General features: G+C 59.9%; 1 protein-coding gene across 7 annotated transcripts in view; it reads right to left on the bottom strand.

Annotated features, from left to right (window-relative positions):
* The window catches only part of LTBP3 (latent transforming growth factor beta binding protein 3), a 17925-nt gene extending 2977 nt beyond the window's left edge, over nt 1-14948 (bottom strand). For 2 of the 7 annotated variants that reach the window (XM_070427511.1, XM_070427508.1), the window contains exons 1-19: nt 14112-14947; nt 10567-10896; nt 10230-10432; nt 9967-10072; nt 9701-9793; nt 9403-9525; nt 8790-8948; nt 8514-8699; nt 7926-7942; nt 7777-7849; nt 7504-7590; nt 5667-5792; nt 5461-5592; nt 5234-5362; nt 4899-5021; nt 4542-4664; nt 1383-1505; nt 1022-1141; nt 7-135 (exon numbers count right to left, since the gene is read on the bottom strand). In XM_070427511.1, the coding sequence (XP_070283612.1) occupies nt 7-135; nt 1022-1141; nt 1383-1505; nt 4542-4664; nt 4899-5021; nt 5234-5362; nt 5461-5592; nt 5667-5792; nt 7504-7590; nt 7777-7849; nt 7926-7942; nt 8514-8699; nt 8790-8948; nt 9403-9525; nt 9701-9793; nt 9967-10072; nt 10230-10432; nt 10567-10896; nt 14112-14448 (2719 nt within the window). In that variant the 5' untranslated portion in view covers nt 14449-14947. Of the gene's footprint in view, nt 1-6; nt 136-1021; nt 1142-1382; nt 1506-4541; nt 4665-4898; nt 5022-5233; nt 5363-5460; nt 5593-5666; nt 5793-7503; nt 7591-7776; nt 7851-7925; nt 7943-8512; nt 8700-8789; nt 8949-9402; nt 9557-9700; nt 9794-9966; nt 10073-10229; nt 10433-10566; nt 10897-14111 lie in introns of those variants that run through there. The other 5 variants (XM_070427509.1, XM_070427512.1, XM_070427510.1 and 2 more) reach the window with 5 other exon arrangements.
* Nucleotides 14949-17951: the final 3003 nt, after the last annotated feature.

Raw genomic sequence — 17951 nt, forward strand, 5'->3', positions numbered from 1 at the left:
ACTCACCCTCACAGCCGTGCTGGTCCTGGGTGGGCGTGAAGCCCTCATCACAGACGCAGACATAGGAGCCCTGCAGGTTCTCACAGGCCCCATGGGGAAGGCACAGGCCCGGGTCCTGGCTGCACTCATCTATGTCTTCAGGGAGTGAGGGGGACAGGAAGAGCTGCTCAGGGGGAAACCAGCCCCTTCCCCTGGGGGTGTGCCTCAAGGGCCTCACACAAGTTCAGAACCTGAATTTCCACTTTGATTTCAAAGTACACATAACAGGAAGTCCTCTCCTGTCTGTTTGTATGTGGGGAGATGTGTGAACATAGGCAGACTTTATGAATCCTAAAGTGAATTTGCAACTATTGTGACCAGATGGTCAGTCCCATTGACAACAGAATGAAGTCCTAACTCTCAGATCAGCATTTGAGAACTTTTTCATTTTGGTCTCCCAATATCTTTAATGCCATCACCCTTTAAACCACCAACACCTCTACTCTGTGTTTAGGGTACAGGGGTCCACTCCCTCCTAAAAACACAAGTAGCTCCTTCCAGATCTCTGTGCTTTGCAAATACTGTTCTTTGGGTCTGGAATACCATCCCATGCTTCTCTCTCTGCTGAGAAGAGAGAGGGAACATGGTTATGCTTCAGGGAATCCTATTTATGCTTCAGGTTCTGATTCAACTTGTCAGCACTCCCTTGCAATGAATCACTAGCTCAGACCACTGTTGGCACCCAGCACCCTGAACGGTAAGAATCAGTTTACACACCAGCCTCCCCGAGCTGGGAGCCCTGGGTCATTGCTCAATAAATAGTAGGTTCTCAGTAAACTCTTGTTGGATGAATACATGTCAAGGTGATTTGACACACAGAAGGCACTGCGTAATTACTGTCATTGTCGCTGTTATTCTAAGGAAAAGAGTGGAAGGATGACTGAGTGGATGGATAGACAAAAAGACAGACAGATCAACAGTGTGCCTAGGAGATGCCTGCTCCCTGCCATCCCCCCAGGAGCTCACACCCACCCCTCCATACCTTGACACTTCCTGCCGCCCACCAGCCGGTGCCCCTGGGGACAGAGACATCGGTAGGAGCCGTTGGTGTTGATGCAATCACCCCCAATGCAGGCTGCGGGGAAGTCACACTCATCAATGTCTGTAGGGGATCCAAGAGGTGGAGAAGCTCAGGGGCTGCTCCTCACACAGCTGAGGCTGCCAAGGCTTCCCGCAGAGCCCAGGTGTGGCCCACACGCGATGTCCCATCTTGGATGAGGTTGGGGGCCAGACCAGGGAACGGTTGGCTTGTTTACAGGTAGCTCCTGGACTTGGGGCCTGGGCAGTGGAGGTTCTGGGGGATGGAGGAATAGGCCAGCCCCCCAGCTGTAGGCGCCTCTTACCTTCACAGCGGCTCCTGTCCCTTGACAGATGATAGCCAGAGAGACACTGACACTGGAAGGAGCCTGGCGTGTTGGTACAGATGCCATTGTCACACACGTCCCCGGACTCACACTCGTCCACATCTGCAGGGCACGGGGTGGGGGTGGGGGTCAGAGGGCCAGGGTGGAGGCAGTGTCGCAGGCCTCTATTACCCTTTCCCACTCCTGCCCTTGGCCTGGAGGTAAGAGCTGAGGCCAGCAGAGCTCAGGAGAAGCACGGGACCCTCACCCCACTCCCAAGTGGGACACCGTGCCCCGGGGCCCAGGCCAGGTGCTGCCAGGGACCCTGGCCCTGTCTGATTCCAAAAATCGTGGGCCTTCCCCTCCTTTGCTCATCCTCACCAAACAAGAGGCATCTTTCTGATCCCCTCTTCCCATACTGCCCTGGGCTTCCTCTCACTTCTGCCCTTATCCTTCCCCCACCTGCCCTGGCTCCCTTTCTTCCTGTGTCAGTAATGCTTCCTGCATGTCTGTCCTTCTCACAGGAAGGGAAGGAACCTGGCTCCCCGCTGAGAACATGCTGCTCCACAGTCCTCTCTGGTACAAGACTGATGTTGCCCACACCCCAGGCTCCTTCCAAACCATGGAGGTGCCCCTGGCCCTATGCCAGCCCCCATGCTCTATTCTATGGCTGTCAGCACCCACCTTCCTAGTCCCTCTCCCTCTGTCTTCCCCCTCATCCTAGAAGCTTTCAGCATCCGTGTGGACAGCCAGGCCCAGCCTCTGACCTTGATCCCTCGGTTTGTAACCACCTCAGAGGCAGCTGCTCCCTCTCGGGACAAGGGGCTGGAATCGGCCCCACCTTGGGCATCGTCTCAGAGGCTGCTTCCTCCCACTGCCTCGGCTGTTCCAGTCTCCTCTACACCCTCTCCCAGGGGCCCATGACCACCTCTCCTCTCTCCACTGGTCTGGCAAAGACAGAGCCACGGCCTGCCTCTCCGCCTCCGGATCTGAGTGCTGAGTGGGGCTCGAGCCAGCCACCAAGCTGAGCGCACTGGGCCATGGCCCCTCCCTCTGGCCAGGTCCTGTGTGGCTATGGCCACCCTCTCCCCTCCTCTCCAGCCTTGACTTCTGGAAAGCCCCTAGGGCAGTTCCAAACCTTGACTGTTCCCCAGTCCCCTACTCAATTCTGGCCCTCACGTTTACTTGAGAGAATTAAGGGTGATTTTTAACCTCCTGAAAATCATTATCTCCATCCATTCCTTCTTAGTTCCATTAGAGCAGCGGTTCTCAACCTGTGGGTCGCGACCCCTTTGGGGGTCGAACGACCCTTTCACAGGGTTGTCTAAGACCATCCTGCATATCAGATATTTACATTACGATTCATAACAGTAGCAACATTACAGTTATGAAGTAGCAACGAAAATAATTTTATGGTTGGGTCACAACATGAGGGACTGTATTTAAAGGGCCAGAAGGTTGAGAACCACTGCATTAGAGCAAGAGATGGTCCTCCTACCCATGGTTCCTCTCCCAGCTGCCCCTGCTGTCCCGTGGCCCACCTTCCTAGCATCTCCTCTTCAGCCTAGAGCCCTAGAACCCACCCAGGGACCCTAGCTCCTGCTCTCCCTCGGTGCTCCCTGCATCTCTGACACCCATCATGCCACAGACGCCTTCTGCCAAGGCCACCAGAGACCTTATTAGGTCACCAGTAAGTAATTTACAAGAACCTCTCTTGCATTTAGCTCCTCCTCCTCTCCCTGGAAGCCTCCCCTACCCAGCTTCTCAGCTGTGCTCCTGGGCCATCCTACCACCCCTTCTCCCCCACTTCCCGCTCCTATTCCCCTGCCTGCCACCCCCCTTGGCTGAGCATGCACACCCTAAAGTCCCACAGCCCCCACAGCCCCCAGTTCCCGGTGGGTGTGTCTGGCCCAGGCTTCCAATCCGCATGGCCCACCCTTTGCTGGCATCTCCAGCTGAGAGGCCCACAGGGACCACCCACTCAACTTGTCCAACATGAAACTTAGTGTCTTCCTTCTCAAACATGCCCCACTCCTGGGGAGCCTCTCCCAGTGAGAAGCACCACGCACCGAGTCACCCAAACTGGAAATCTGGAGGGCCCCTCCCGCCCTTCTCTCTCTCACCTGGACATCCAGTTAACTATCTCTCTAATATCACACCATCTCATGACCACGCCAAGGCCACCACGCTCCTCACACCCACCAGCATCTCTGTCCAACAGACCAGCCACTCTCCACCCTGGCATCAGGGAACTGTCTAAACTTGCAGCGGTTCTCAACCTGTGGGTCGAGACCCCTTTGGCGGTCGAACAACCCTTTCACAGGGGTCGCCTAAGACCATCCTGCATATCAGATATTTACATTACAATTCATAACAGTAGCAACATTACAGTTATGAAGTAGCAACGAAAATAATTTTATGGTTGGGTCACAACATGAGGGACTGTATTTAAAGGGCCAGAAGGTTGAGAACCACTGTAAAGCAACTAGTGAATCTTGTCATTCTTCCCCTTAAAATGCTTCAGGTGCCCCTTACCCTCAGGATGAAACTCAACCTCAAGGGGATGGGGGTGCAAGGGATGGGGACCTGCCCCTCACCAGCCAGCCTCCGCCCCTTCTCCTGCTGGTACCTTACAGCTCCCTGCACTCTGCCCTGTTTTTCTCCTCCGAGTCGCTCTGCCTGGCGTGCTGTTCCCTCTCACCCTCCTTTACTTGGCTAATTCCTATTCATCTTTTAAGACAATTCAGGCCTCCCCTCCTCCCAGCCCCGCCGCTGTTTCCCAAGAGCACCCAGACCCCTTCCAGGCCCACAGCCCTGTGCTCTACTGTCTGTGTCTCATGTCCCCAAACTGCTTCTTGGGGCATAAGAAACACTAGTGCAACGGGGGCTATTAATTAGCCCGCCCCCTCCATTCTTTTATCTTTTTTCTCCGAATTTAAGTAACGTGTTTTGCAAATGCAGCTCCTAAGACCCTTCCTACGCGGAAATTCTGGTGGCCCTTCCACGGCCAGGTTCTCTGAGAAAACGAGTGAACAGATCAGTGAACGGAGGGGTGACATAGTCACCGCCTGCCCACCCGTCTGAGACCCAGCGACCCAGTCCCCGCCTTCGGGCGTGAGCGGGTGGCAGGAGGCGTGGCGGGGCAGGGCTGCGGCTCACCCAGGCAGCTGCGGCCGTCGGGGGCGGGCGCGTAGCCCTGGGCGCACGTGCAGCGGAAGGAGCCCGGGAGGTTCTCGCACCAGCCGGGCGAGCAGGGGCTGCCCTCGGCGCACTCGTTCACGTCTGCGGCAAAGAAGGGTCGTCTCGGATCCCGCCCCGCTGCGCGGTGCCTCGTGCGGGCGTGGGATCCCCTCCGCCGGCGGTGGGGGCGGGGACGGTCCAACGCCACGAGCCTCGCCCCCGCCCCATCAGGAGCCCACGCGGACCCTCGTGGGAGCAACTCCAAGACGGCTCCCCCGCCCTTGCCCTCGAAGCCCCGCCCCCTACCCTAAACGGCGGTCCCGGCCCCGCCCTCACCGCGGCAGGCCCCGCCCCCCTGGCTGCGGTAGCCCGGCTGACAGGCGATGCACTTGAAGCTCCCGGGTTTGTTCTCGCATTTGCCGTCGGGGCAGGAGCTGGGATCCCGGCACTCGTCGATGTCTGCGCGGGAGAGAGGAGGGCCCGTTTGGGAACAGCTGGCCGGCTGGGCGCTCAGGGCTGCAGCAGGGCCTCCTCCGTCCGTCACAGATCGAAGGGGCTCCCTGACCCCAACCTCAGAGAGGCTCTGCGCAGGGCAGACCGTTCCGGTCCCGTCCCCACCCCAGGTCGAGGGACAGCCGAGGACCCCGGTCGGTCTGATGGCGTCTCCCCACCTTCGCACACGGGCGGGCGGGAGGCTTTGAGTCGGTAGCCGGGGTAGCAGTTGCACTTGTAGTGACCCGGGAAGTTGATGCAGAAGCCGCCGTCGCCGCACAGGTGGGGCTTGGCGCACTCGTTCAGGTCTGCGCGGAAGGAAGGTGGCGCGAGCGGAGTGCACCGGGCGGGGGCGGGGTGGGGAGGGGGGCCCCCCAGGCACTCGGCCCCCGCCCGCCTTGCTCACCCACGCACGAGCGCCCCCCGGCGCCCACGTGCAGGCGGTAGCCGCGGTTGCAGTGGCAGTTGTAGGAGCCGCCGGTGTTCATGCAGATGCCCCGGCCGGTGCCGCACGGCTCCGACTCGCACTCGTTCACGTCTGAGAAGGGCAGAGAGACGTCAAGGCGGTGTCGGGAGCCAGGGCCGTCCGCGGCCACCCGCCGCCCCGCTCACCCACGCAGTAGTGGTGCTGCGGGTGCGACCGGTAGCCCGGGTTGCAATGGCAGGAGTAGCCGGAGGAGCCCTGGACGCACTCCCCGTGGCCGCAGATGTTCTGGTTCAGCCGGCACTCCTCGGTCTCTGCGGGCGGGCGGGGGAGGGGCGCTCACTTTCCGCGCGTCCCCGGTAGGGACCTCGATACGCCCCCCCCCCCCCCCCCATTCCTAATGATTGGGAAACCTGAGCCTGGTCACACCGTGACCTTGGGTCCCTGCTCACCCACACTCCAAGGCTTGGACTTTCCTACACCTCCTTCCCAGATAACCCCAAACCACACCCCGGGCCTGACATCCCTATCTCCTCCACTCACTGTACGCTGACCCGTTACCTCAATATTTTAAACCCTGCAGCCCGTGACCCTCACCCCCACTGCCTCAGGGACCTCAGCCCCCCGCTGGTTGATTTCCTCCCCCTCCCAAGGCAGGCAGGAGCGGGGTTCGTGGGAACTGTGGCTCGCCTCATGGTGGTGCATAAGTGGCCAGATCCAGGAACCCCTCTCACTCTCTTTGTCACCAGTCCCAGGACTTCCCACCTCTTACCTCCTCCTCCTCCTTTTGGTCCTACCCCTGACCCTCTTCCCCTCCTCCATCTCCATGCAGCCCAGGCCTTGACGCTGAACTCTGCCCTACCCCAAACACACCAGGCCAGTGGGCTTTTGCGGGCTGTTCTCTGCCTTGAGGGCCTCTCCTAAGCTTCTTAACATCCCCGCCTCTGAGAATCCTCCCAGGTGCCTCTTCCTCACACTCCCGCAGTCCCCAGGGCTGTCACTGGGTTGTCCTAGGCAGTGCAGGCCTCCAGGGCATCCATCATCCACCCAAGCCCTCACCCAGGAGCAAATCTAGCCTCCAGGTTCCAATCAGGCTGACAGCTCCCTTGTGCCTTTGGAATCCACAAAAACATGGGCTTGAATCTAGCTCAGCTGTGTGACCTGGGGCAAGTTACTGAACCTCTCTGAGCCTCAGCTTGCTTATTGGAAAAGGAGGCCATCAATGCCCACTTCACAGAGTGAGAGGCTAAATGATATTTAGCATGTAGATCTCTTCAGTGAGTGCCCGGCACAGGGCGATTGCTCAGCTACAGCTAGCAATTATGATGCCCAAAACCCTGCAGACACTTCCCACAGCCTTTGGGATCAAACCCAAGCCTCTTAGCAAGGCTCCATGTGCCGGCCCTGCTCTGGTTCAGAAACACTGATCTGTCTGTGGTTTCTCCCTCTTCCACCAGTTTCATGTTTCCATTGGCTTTGCCCAAACTTAACTTCACTTGGAATGTTTTTTCACCAACCTTCTCCTCTTTAATTTCTAACAATCTTTAAAGCCCTGCTCAGAAAGTCTTCTCTCGTTGCCCCTCTCCCTATTGTCACAACCCCCAGATTCCTTTCTTCTTCTCTGGTTTATTATTTTTTTCAAGCATTTATGAGACAGACTAGATTTTTATTCATTAATCTGTTTGTTGTCTGCCTACTCTGCAAGGACAGGGAATTTTGGTCTGTTTTGTTTACTGCTGTATCCCAGCACTTAAACCAGGGCCTGGCACATAGTAGGTGCTTAACAAATATCTGTTGAATGAAGGAATAAATGCTTTCAGGCTGGGCTGACCATAATACCCAGATCATTATATGGCAGAGTGGGGTCTCTGCTGCACTCGGAGGGGTCCCCATGGCCTGGTGCACAGGACACCCCAGATACGTGTTCTAGCTCCAGATTGACTAGAGGGAGGGAGGGAGGGACAGAGGTAAACTAAGCGAGGGGCAGGGCTTACCCAGGGCATGGACTAGGCGGACAGGTCTTACCTGTGACCTGAGTAGGGGCGATCTCTAATGGGGGCAAGTCCGGCAGGAACCAGCGCACGGTGGAGGGCGAGGGCCGGGAGATGAGCTCTGGGGGCAGCAACACACAGTCATCAGAGGGGAGGAGGGTGGGAGAGTGGCCCCTCTCTCCACAGGCCGTCAGCTGGAAACTTCACAGCCAGCGTCACCCCCTCCCCCCCCCCCCAGTGCCTAGGCTGTGACCTTCCCCCAGCAGTAACAGCCCTTGAGGACTGGTCCCTGAAGTGCCCATCTCACCAGGGTAGGGCCTGGCAGGAGAGGTGGTGGCGGTCGGGTGGCTCTGCTGTGCTGACTGCTCCTCGACCCCTGGCTGCAGGTGACAGCAGCATGAGCCCGCTGTGTCTTCTTTGCCCCCCTGTCCCTCCCACCGAGGTTCTCATACTCACTGAGTCTGTGCTCACCCCTGAAAGGGAAGGAGATGGGGCCATTAGTGCTGGGCTGGGGGAAGGGAGTCACGTCTTGGATCAGCAGTCGGGTATTTGTAGTTACGGCTCTAAGAGTTTAACAGTCATGTCTCTGGGTCAAGTGTCAAGGTCAGATCCTGGGGTCATGGAGTGCTTGCATCACAGGTCAGGGGAACAGGTGGGGAGAGTGATTGGTTGGTCAAGGTCTTTGGGTTATAGAGTAAGGTTTAGGAGGTTATAGCTAGGGTCAGATCCTAGGTCAGAGTCAGAAGGTCAGATCTAGGACCAGCATTTGGGCTGAATCAGGGCCCTGGTCTGGAAGTCAAAGGGGTTGTGGGGTCAGAGGAACAGAACTGGAGGGCAATGGATGGTCAGATCCTGTCGATCAGGGGTTAAGTCCTGGGATTACAATCTTGCTTAGGGTGAGAGGGTCAGCTCTGGAGGTCAGCGGTTAGGACCGGGATTTGGTGTTAAAAGTTACACTCCGAGGTCATGTCCCTGGATCAGGAATCGAGGGGTCAGGTCTAGGGGTTCGGTGTCTGTCAGAGAATAGAAAGGGTGAAGCCAGACCTCTCTCTTCCTCCGTGTTCTCAGGTGGGGGCCCCCGGCTGGGGCTCTCGGGCAGCTGCTGGGGCTTGGGTGGCCCATCGGGGTGCAGGAAAAGGGAAAAGTCACTTTCGCCCTGAATGGTGAGTGTCTGGTGGGAAGTGAGGATGTGGTAGCCCTTTCCAGCTGGACAGATCTCCTTGAAGGCGGCTGTGGCCAGAGCAAGGGGCAGAGAAGTGAGTATTTCCTGGACAGGCACACAGCTAGGTAGCCCCCTGGCCCCAGAGGCCCCAGGCTCACCCGTGCCATCAGCTGGGCAGCGCTGGCACCTCGCACCCCAGGCCTTGCCGACACTGCAGCAGCAGAGCTGGCGGGTGAGGCGCGTGGTCAGCGGGTGCTGGCACTGGTGCTCAGGGCTCACCAGGCGGAAACACAGGCTCTTCTCCTCTGGCTTGTCTGCTGCAGGGGCGGTGATGGGCATGGGCATCTGGGCCTGAACACTGCCCACATCCCTCCCCCTGCCGCTCCAGACCTTGCCTCTCTGGCCAGCTGATCTTCATGTGGCTCCTGCCCCCATCTGACCCTGAATATACGTGACCCCTGGGCCTGTTACTCTGACCTCATGTGACTCCTGAAACCTCTGTGACCACTGAACCCACTGACCCAATTCTAGCTGCTCTAGACTTTCTCCCTCCTACTCAAGTCCATGATCTCATATGACCCTGACTCCATATAGTCCCTGACCCCATGTGACCTCTAACCCCAGATCTCAGGTGAGTCTTGGCCACTCCTCTGTGTCTTGTTTCTCCAATCCAAGTTTTGATTCCATTCTGACCTCTGACCCTGCTGCTGGTAGCCTTGCCCCTCTAGCCCTGCCTTGTGACCTCCCAGGAACCCAAGCCCCCAGTCTCACCAATGCACTGTGTGCGGGAGGGGCCCAAGCTGTGGCCCGGTGGGCAGACGCAGCGATAGGAGCCCGGGTTGTTGAGGCAGTCCCCGTGGCGACACATGCCCGGCATTGCACACTCATTGATGTCTGTGGTAAGTGGGAGTTTGGTCCCTCTAGTCTGGGGCCATAGGGTGACAGCAAGCTGCTCCAAGAACCTCAAGGTCCTGCCCCAGCCCCACCTCCTCCCTCCAACACCTTGGGACCTCCCCCAGGGACAACTGGCCCGCCCCTCCAGCCCACAGAACCTCCCTGCTGGCCCTACCCTGGCAGTGGGTGCTATTGAGTCTCTTGTAGCCCTGGGGGCAGTCAGCGCCCACTTCCCCACGCACAGGCCCTGGCTTCTGCACCCCTGTGTCTGCAGAGAGAGGAGAGAGTGGCAGGGGAGGGCACTGAGGGCCTGCTGGGCGGGAAGGAGCAGGGGCAGAGGAGTTGGATGGGTGGTGTTACAAAGCTGCGGTGGCTGGGGGCAGGGGTGGGGGTGGGGCAGGAGGAATGTGTGTGGGTCCCATGCCTGAGCCCCGCACTCACACTGCAGCTGGGGGCACTTGTGGCACTTGCTCTGGCCCCAGGCGGTACCGATGCTCCCGCAGCAGTCCTCCTGCTTGGTGAGGCCCGGGAGGGGATTGCTGCCGCACTAGGGGGGCAGTATGAACCCGGGTCACAGGGCGCCCAGCCCCCACCCAGCCTCCCTCCTGAGGCTCTTCTCCTCCCTCCTCAACCCCGCAGACCCCCCAGTTGTGAGCAATCCCCTTGGGTTGGGTCAGGGCAGCCTGAGACACGTAGAGACTCACGGGCTGCTTGGGCAGCGTGTCCTGGAAGCAGCGGCCCAGGGGCTTCTGGGTGGGTGGCCGGGGGTGCTGGGGCTTGGGGTGCGGCAGCAGGTGCTGGGAGGGGCCTGGGCCCTCGGCATTCAGCCCCTCGATGCGGTGAACTTGGACGGAGGCCTCGGGCGGGTGGTGGACACGCACGTTCACCACGGGGGGCGGGGCCTGCACTGGGGGCGGGCACGGTGGCCTCAGGACTGCCCCGCACCCGCCTCGTGGGCAGCCAGGAGCTCCTCCAGGGCTAGCCTCTGCCGGTCCCGCCACCCTAGCGCCCGCCCGCTCAGGCCGGTCTGTCACCCGGTACCTTCTGCAGAGATCTGTCCCGGCCCCAGGGGCACCAGGAAGGCCGCATGCTGGGCAGGGGGCCCCTCCCCGGGCCCGGGCGGATCAGCGATCACCTGGACTGCGTAGATGGCGTGCTTGCTGGCCACAGACTCGCTCTCTGGAGCCAGGGGCGGCAGCGCGCCTGTGGACAGGGCTCCGGCCCTGCCCAGCCCAGGGCCTGAGCCCCCCGTGCCTCCGCCAGCTCCTCCGGCAGGCACCTGGCAGAAGCGACCCGTGAAGTCCGGAGGGCACAGGCACTGGTTTCGGGAGGAGCACTGGCCGCCATTCATGCAGGGCAGAGGGCACACCACTGGGGAGGGAGATGGTCAGGGCTCAGGCAGCCCCATCCCAGCCCCCAGGCCCAGTCCCTCACCCACATCCTGCCCCCCCCCCTCCCCGCCCCCCTCATTCCTACTTCCTTGCCACCCACTGGCTCTGTCCTCCTGGAGAACCCACATCCATGGTTTTTTTAACATATCATAAACACACAGGAATGGCCCTCTAGGTTCCCCAACATCCTTCTACCCATGTTGGCTTCTGAGCCTTAAGTCTTGGACTTAAATCCTAGCTAGGAGGCCATGTGCCCACTGTGTGACCCTAAGAACTTACTTCCTCTCCCTATGCCTCTGTCCTCATCTGTAGGATGTGTGTCTATTAAATTAGGTGATGCCTGTACAAATGCTTAGCACAGCCATAGCTGGTCTGGCTCAGTGGATAGAGCGTCAGCCTTTGGACTGAAGGGTCCCAGGTTCAATTCCGGTCAAGGGCACATGCTCGAGTTGTGGGCTCATGGTTGTGGGCTCAATCCCCAGTAGGGGGCGTGCAGGAGGCAGCCAATCAATGATTCTCATCATTGACGTTTCTATCTCTCTCCCTTCCTCTCTGAAATCAATAAAAAAAATTATATTTTTTTAATGCTTAGCACAGTGCCTGACACAGGGTACTTAGTAAGTAGTAGCAAATGGCGATGGAACAGCCTTTTCCTCTTCTGGCTTTGCTCTGCCTTTCCTGGAAAGCGATCTCTACCTGCACTTCCTCTTCTACAGTCTCTCTTTGATTCAGGCCTCAGCCCTCTCTGGGCTCTCCCTCTCCCTCCCTCCACCTTGCCATCCCAGGGCCCACACTTCACCACTGCCAACCATACCCACATCTGTAGCTACAGCCCCCTGGGTCCTCTCTGGGGCATCTCCACCCAGGGGACGCTGTCGGAAATCATCCTGACTGCCCACCTCTCTGACCTTAGACCACCAGCAGTCCCTGCCTGCCCTGGTCACTCATAGCTGAGCCTGGAGGCCCATCTCTCCTGCTCCCACTCCACGCAGTTCTGGCCTCTGCACTGCCTCATGAGTCCATCTCCCCTCCTCCCCATGCCCTCTGCCCCTCCCTTGCTTTGAGCCTTGCCACAGTCTCCTTGGCTCCCTGCTTCTCTCCTGCCTGTTCACATCCCAGCACCCCTCTCCTCCCCCTCCCCCACCTCAAGCCAAACCCTTGCCTTGTCACACCCCCTGCTCAAGGCTGTCTTCCTTGCTGGGACATTTAAGGCTCGCCATGACCCAGAACGAACTTTCCTTCAGCCCATCCCCTCTGCATTTTCCGTGTGTACCCACCCCATTCCGCAGGACTCACTCCCACTACAAAGAAGCCACATCCGCTGCCTCCAGGGATTTATTCATGCTATTCCTTCCACTTCAGAGCCTCTCCCCCATCTCTGTATGTCCCCATCTTATCCCTTCAGCGTCAGTTTCTCCTCCTCACATCCCGACCACCCCTGTGCCCTCTCCTGAGTTATCACCCTCTGCTCCAGCTCTGCCTGGCACGTGACTTGGCTATCACTGTCATGTCGGTCTCCCACACAATAAAGGTGCTTTGAAGCACAGGGCCAGGTCTGCCTCAGCTCTGGGCTTCAGAAGAGGTGCAGGGGCATGAACGGAGTGACTGAGTGAGAGGACGGGGCCTCGGTCTCTACCACACACACTCACATCCCAACCCGACATCCAGCCTTGGGGTCCTGAGCTCACGCACGGACCCAGCCCCTCTCCTGCCTGCCCCACGATGCCCTCACTGTCCAGAGGGGAAGGTGGGGTGCTGCTCTCCTGGACACCTGGAGGGCCTCAGAGGGTCAGCTCACATCCAAGGCCATCGGGCCTGGCCAAGAGCATCCCAGCCCAGCCCATCCTGCCTGGTCTCTTGGGGCCAGGACTTTCAGGGCAGAAGGGGTGTGTCTGGGGGGGGGGGGGGGGAGGCAGGATCCTCTCCTTCCTGCCTCCCAGTGAGTCACCCATAGCGGTGAGGGTGACCTCCCAGTGACACCCGCCCACTGAGGCCTGGGCACCAAGCCGGGGGGATGTGGGCAGCAGGGATGGAGACAGCAGCTTGGGCAGGATGGCCAGGGGGCCTGGGGGGTCTGGCCCACATACACTCATGCACAGTCATCTTGTCTTACACATTCATAGACTCATTCTGACACCAACACAGGTTCCCATCAACACTCCCACGGTGACTGGAGACACGCACCCAAGAGGACAGCACAGAGAAACATGTAGTTAGTCACTGCGCCACACCGAAGCCCATGTGTGGGCCTGTCTGCCAGGTGCACACACACACATGCACACACCTGAGAACTGGGAACCATGTCAGCGAGTGGGTCTGAGTACAGGCGTATGTAAGAGGGGCTGTTTTGCTAGTGCCATCCTGGGCCCAGCCTAATTACCCTGTCCAGGAGGTAATTACTGCCGGGACACCTCCCACCTCCCTCCGCCTGGCCCGCAGGCCCCAGGGGAGGAGAGCTGAGCCCCAGGCCTGGCCTTTGAAAAGAGATGCCGGGAAGGGGTGGGCTGCAGGCGGAACTGGGGAGTCATGAGGGCTGGTTGGCAGGGCCTCTGAGGCAGAGCTGTTAGAGCTCGTGTCCTCCTTAAGGCACAGATGGGACACCAGGGGAAGGAGGATGAGGACCAGCCCAGCCCCTAGCCCAGCCCTGCAGCCCACTTGTTGGGCCTCAACACCCCTCCCCCTCCCAGACTTCCCAGGAACTGAGTCTCTCAGCCGAGCCCTGACCTTGGCTCCTCCCCCCAGAGAATGCAGGTGTCTCCCCCTGGCAGGCCTGACTTGAGACATTTTTAATGACTTTTCCTGTTTCCTCCAGCAAATCTGCTTCTTGGGGGAGTATGTACCCCTCTCTGAGGTCTCCTGCCCCAGCTCACATCCCTCAAAGCCCCTGTGTGCCGACCTGACTCCTCTCAGAACCCAGCACCTTCCTAGAGTCTGTGCCGTCCAGGACCCCAGCGTCCCCCACTCCGTACTCAGGCCTCAGCCCTAACCCAGCGCTGCGACGTCCCCGCAGCCTGCAGCCCCCCCAACTCTGGCCCCGGCCTCCCAAGCCCCCTGACGCCCCTGGGGCCCAGGTCCCCAGAGAGCTGCTCTCAGCACCCTCCGCCCCCGGTGCCGATGGGCTCCTCTGCCACGTCTCCCGCATTTGTCCCGGTGCCGGCCTGGCCCGCTCCCCCAGCCCGTGCCCCGGGCCCTCACCCACGCGGAAGCCGGAGCCCGTGAGCGTGTCAGTGCTGTGGCCGTTCTCTCCGATGAGCGTCATGTTGGAGCCCTGCTGACAACTGTCCCGGCACTGGCCCTTGAGGCAGGTCCGCTTGCAGATCACCGGCGCAAAGACCACCTTGAAGCGCTCGCGGGCCAGCGCCCCGCCCCCGCCGGCGCCCCGCTCTCCCGCCGGCCCCCCCTCGGCCCCGCCGCCGGGGCCCAGCAGCAGCAGCGGCAGCAGGAGCAGCGCCAGCAGCCCCGCCGCCCCCGCCGCCCCCGCCCCGCGCATCTCAGGGGCCCAGCCGCCAGCAGCCCCTCGGGGCCCGGGCATCCGGGGCCGCAGGACCCGGGCGGCGCGCCTGGACGGGGGCGATGGTCCCGGCGCCCGAGGCGGGCGGCCAGCCCGGAGCCCCGGGAGAGGGTCGGGAGGAAGCGCGCGGGGAGCGGACGGCAGGCGCGGCGGGGGCCCCGGAGAGGCCAGGAGATGGAGGCTGGACGCGGGGAGCCCCAAACTCCCACCGCCCGGCCAGCTGCCCAGCCACGAGCCGGGCCCGAGCCTGCGGAGGCCCTGGACGGAGGCAGCGCGAGGAGGCGGCGGCAGGGGCGGCGGAGAGGAGGAGCGACGGTGGCCGCCCGCTCCGCGCCTCCGGGCCGGGCTGGACTCGGGCGGCGGGAAGCAGGCGCGCGGGCAGGACGCAGGGAGAAGTGAGCAGTTGTTTTCCCTGGCTGCTGCCGCCGGCGGCGAGGGGGCTGGGACGCTGGCCCCCGGCCAGGGAGACAGTTTTTTTCTGCTTAAAGCGTCGCCGCTCCCGCCTGGAGGAGCGAGGAGGTGCGGGCGAGTGGAGCTGGGGGCGGTCCCCACCCCCGATGCCCGCCCCGCCGGAACCGCGCGCTGGGCCCTGTCCAGAGGGCCCTCACCTGGGCCGCGGCCGGGCCACCGGATTCCTCCGGGCGGGGCGGGGGCCGGGCTAGACCTCGGCCCGCCCCATCGAAGCGGGAAACCGAGGCTGGGGCGGAGGAGCAGCGCTGCCCCGGTCCCGCGGCGGAGGGGAGTCCCGGTGCGGCCGGATCCCAGGCCTCAGCCCAGCCCCTCTCGCACATGTGGGGGTCCTATCACCCAGTCACTCCCCAGGTGTACTGGTGCACCCTCCGTCGGCCGGGGCTCAGTGAGGGGTCCCTGAAAAGGAGCAGGAAGGACAAAGCTGGAAACCAGCTTTCCTGCCAGCCCCCCACCCCCCTTTTTTAATTTATTGGGACCTAGGGAGTGAGGAAGGTAATGGTGAGGAACCAGACTGGGGGGATGAGGACAGGAAGAGGAGGGGGAAGGTTCGGGTGTGCTCCTGGAGGGAGAGTGCCCAGCCCCCCCTGTAAATGGCCTCCTGGTGCCCACCCTGTACCCCCTCCCCCTTCTGCATGTCTGGCCGGGCTGGCGGGGCTGGCTCTGGGCCTCAGACACTCTGGAATCGCCAAGGTCTGAGCTCAGGGTCTGGCCCCCTTCCCAGGCTAACAGCCGGGAGGAGGGGGGTGCTGCTTGAGGGCCCAGGGACCCGGGGAGGGGCAGAGCAGGGCCCCAGGGCAGGGGTTGGCAGGGGCTGGGGCAAGGCCTTGAGTTTGGTCAAGGCTGGAGGGGAGCCAGGCCTGTCCACGGGTCTGGAAGGGAGGCCTGGAAGGCTACAGAGTCCTGGGGCCCAGGCCATAAGGGGTAAGTCCTTGCCGGGACACCCCAGGATTCAGTCTCTGACTCACAGGACTCAGCAGGGGGTGGGTGTGACCTGGGTATATCCAGAGCAAGACACTACCCAGGCAGGGTGGCACCAAACCCTCTCCTGCTGGGCAGCAGGGGTGGCAGTCGGGCTGAGGAAGGGGGTTTGGGATGGGTCCTTCCGGCACACCTGTCCAGGAACTCACGGCGCTTACTTTGAGGGTAGATTTATTTGGGTAGTTTGGGGCAGACTGAGGGAAACCCTTTCGTGGAGACCCTGCCTGAACTGCTCCGGCTGGTGTTGCAGGGGTGGGGCAGGAGCTATCCTTGTCCCCAGGGTTTCCCAGCTGCTGGGATCCAGGAGAGGGAGGGAGGGGCAGCCCCACCTGCCCCCAGGGCTCAGGTCACACACTCGGCAGGAATAATACTGAGTGCTTACCACCTGCCAGGTGGGTGACTGAACATTTTTATTTTTATTTTATTTTATTTTTTTAAATATATTTTATTGATTTTTTACAGAGAGGAAGGGAGAGGGATAGAGAGTTAGAAACATCAATGAGAGAGAAACATCGATCAGCTGCCTCCTGCACACTCCCCACTGGGGATGTGCCCGCAACCAAGGTACATGCCCTTGACAGGAATCGAACCCGGGACCCTTGAGTCCACAGGCCGATGCTCTATCCACTGAGCCAAACCAGTTAGGGCTGAACATTTTTAAAAATATGTTTTTATTGATTTTAGAGAGAAAGTAAGGGAGAGGGATAGAGAGATAGAAACACGGGTGAGAGAGCCTCCTGCACACCGCCTCCTGGGGACCAGCAGAGACCTCAGCGGGGACCTGAGCGCCTGTCGCCCTGCAGCCCGCAGGGAGGGAGCTAAGGAGATGATGCTACCTAGTCTGCTCCTGCCCGTCGGGCCTTGCAGGAGAGCCTGGGTGGATATAGCACACATTAGCCTGTGGCACCGAGCAGGGAGACCAAGGACGCACAGTGGGTCTGCAGGCAGACTGCGACAGTCCACACGTGCTCTCTGTGGCTCGGCCACCTTTTCTATCCTCATCTCTGTGCCACCACCCCCAGCCACCCCATCTTCCTAGAATCCACTGGCATGTTTTTTCATGCCTCCAAGATGTATGTTCTCCTGTAAGTCCAAGGAGACCATGACCTCTGTGGTCATCCCAGATCCTTTCTGCTGCCTCACAGGTCTCCCACCACCATGTCTACCTGCTCTGGTCAGTCCCTCCTCCACCTGGTGCCAGAGTTGCCTGATTCCAGCCATACTACTACTCTGATTTAAGACCTCCAGTGCCCCGGCTGGCATGGCTCAGTGGTTGAGCGTCGACCTATGAACTAGGAGGTCCATGGTTTGATTCCTGGTTAGGGCACATGCCTGGGTTGCAGACTCGATCCCCAGTGGGGGGAGTGCAGGAGGCAGCCAACCAATGATTCTCTCTCATCATTGATGTTTCTATCTCTCCCTCTCCCTTCCTCTCTGAAATCAATAAAAATATATATATATATTTTAAAAAAACAAACCTCCAATGGCTTCTCATTGCTCACCTGTACCTACAAAGTTTGGCTCAGTGGATAGAGTGTCGGCCTGCGGACTGAAGGGTCCCGGGTTCGATTCCGGTCAAGGGCACGTACCTCAGTTGCAGGCTCCTCCCTGACCCGGGGCCCTGTTCGAGGCAACCAATCCTGTTTCTCTTAGATCGATATTTCTCTCTGTCTTTCCCTCTTTCTTCCACTCTCTAAAAATCGTTGGAAAAATATCCTTGGGTGAGGATTAAAAAAAAAAAAAAAAAAAAAGCTGAGCTCAGTCCTTTGCCTGAGTGATGGCTGTTGGGTTTCTGCCTCTGGAGGTGTTTCTGTATGGCTTTTTCTAAAACAGCCATGCTGGCCCTCTGGGTCACATGACCTGTTTGTTTCCTGCTGGAAACAACTTGAAACATTATGAGTTTGACTACTTGCTTATTGTCTGTCTCACTGACCTCCCATGAAGGCACAAACTCCAGATCTTAGCTCAGGGCTGCACACAGAGGCTGCTGAAGTTTGTTGACTGAACGGAGCGAGGCCACAAGAGCACCCAGCATTTACTGTGTACTTTACAGGGTTACAGTATTTCATCCTCCC

The sequence above is a fragment of the Myotis yumanensis genome, unplaced genomic scaffold (assembly GCF_028538775.1).
Source record: "Myotis yumanensis isolate MYYU_CA2020_CCGP unplaced genomic scaffold, mMyoYum1.0.hap1 SCAF_10, whole genome shotgun sequence".
Classification (NCBI taxonomy): Eukaryota; Metazoa; Chordata; class Mammalia; order Chiroptera; family Vespertilionidae; genus Myotis; species Myotis yumanensis.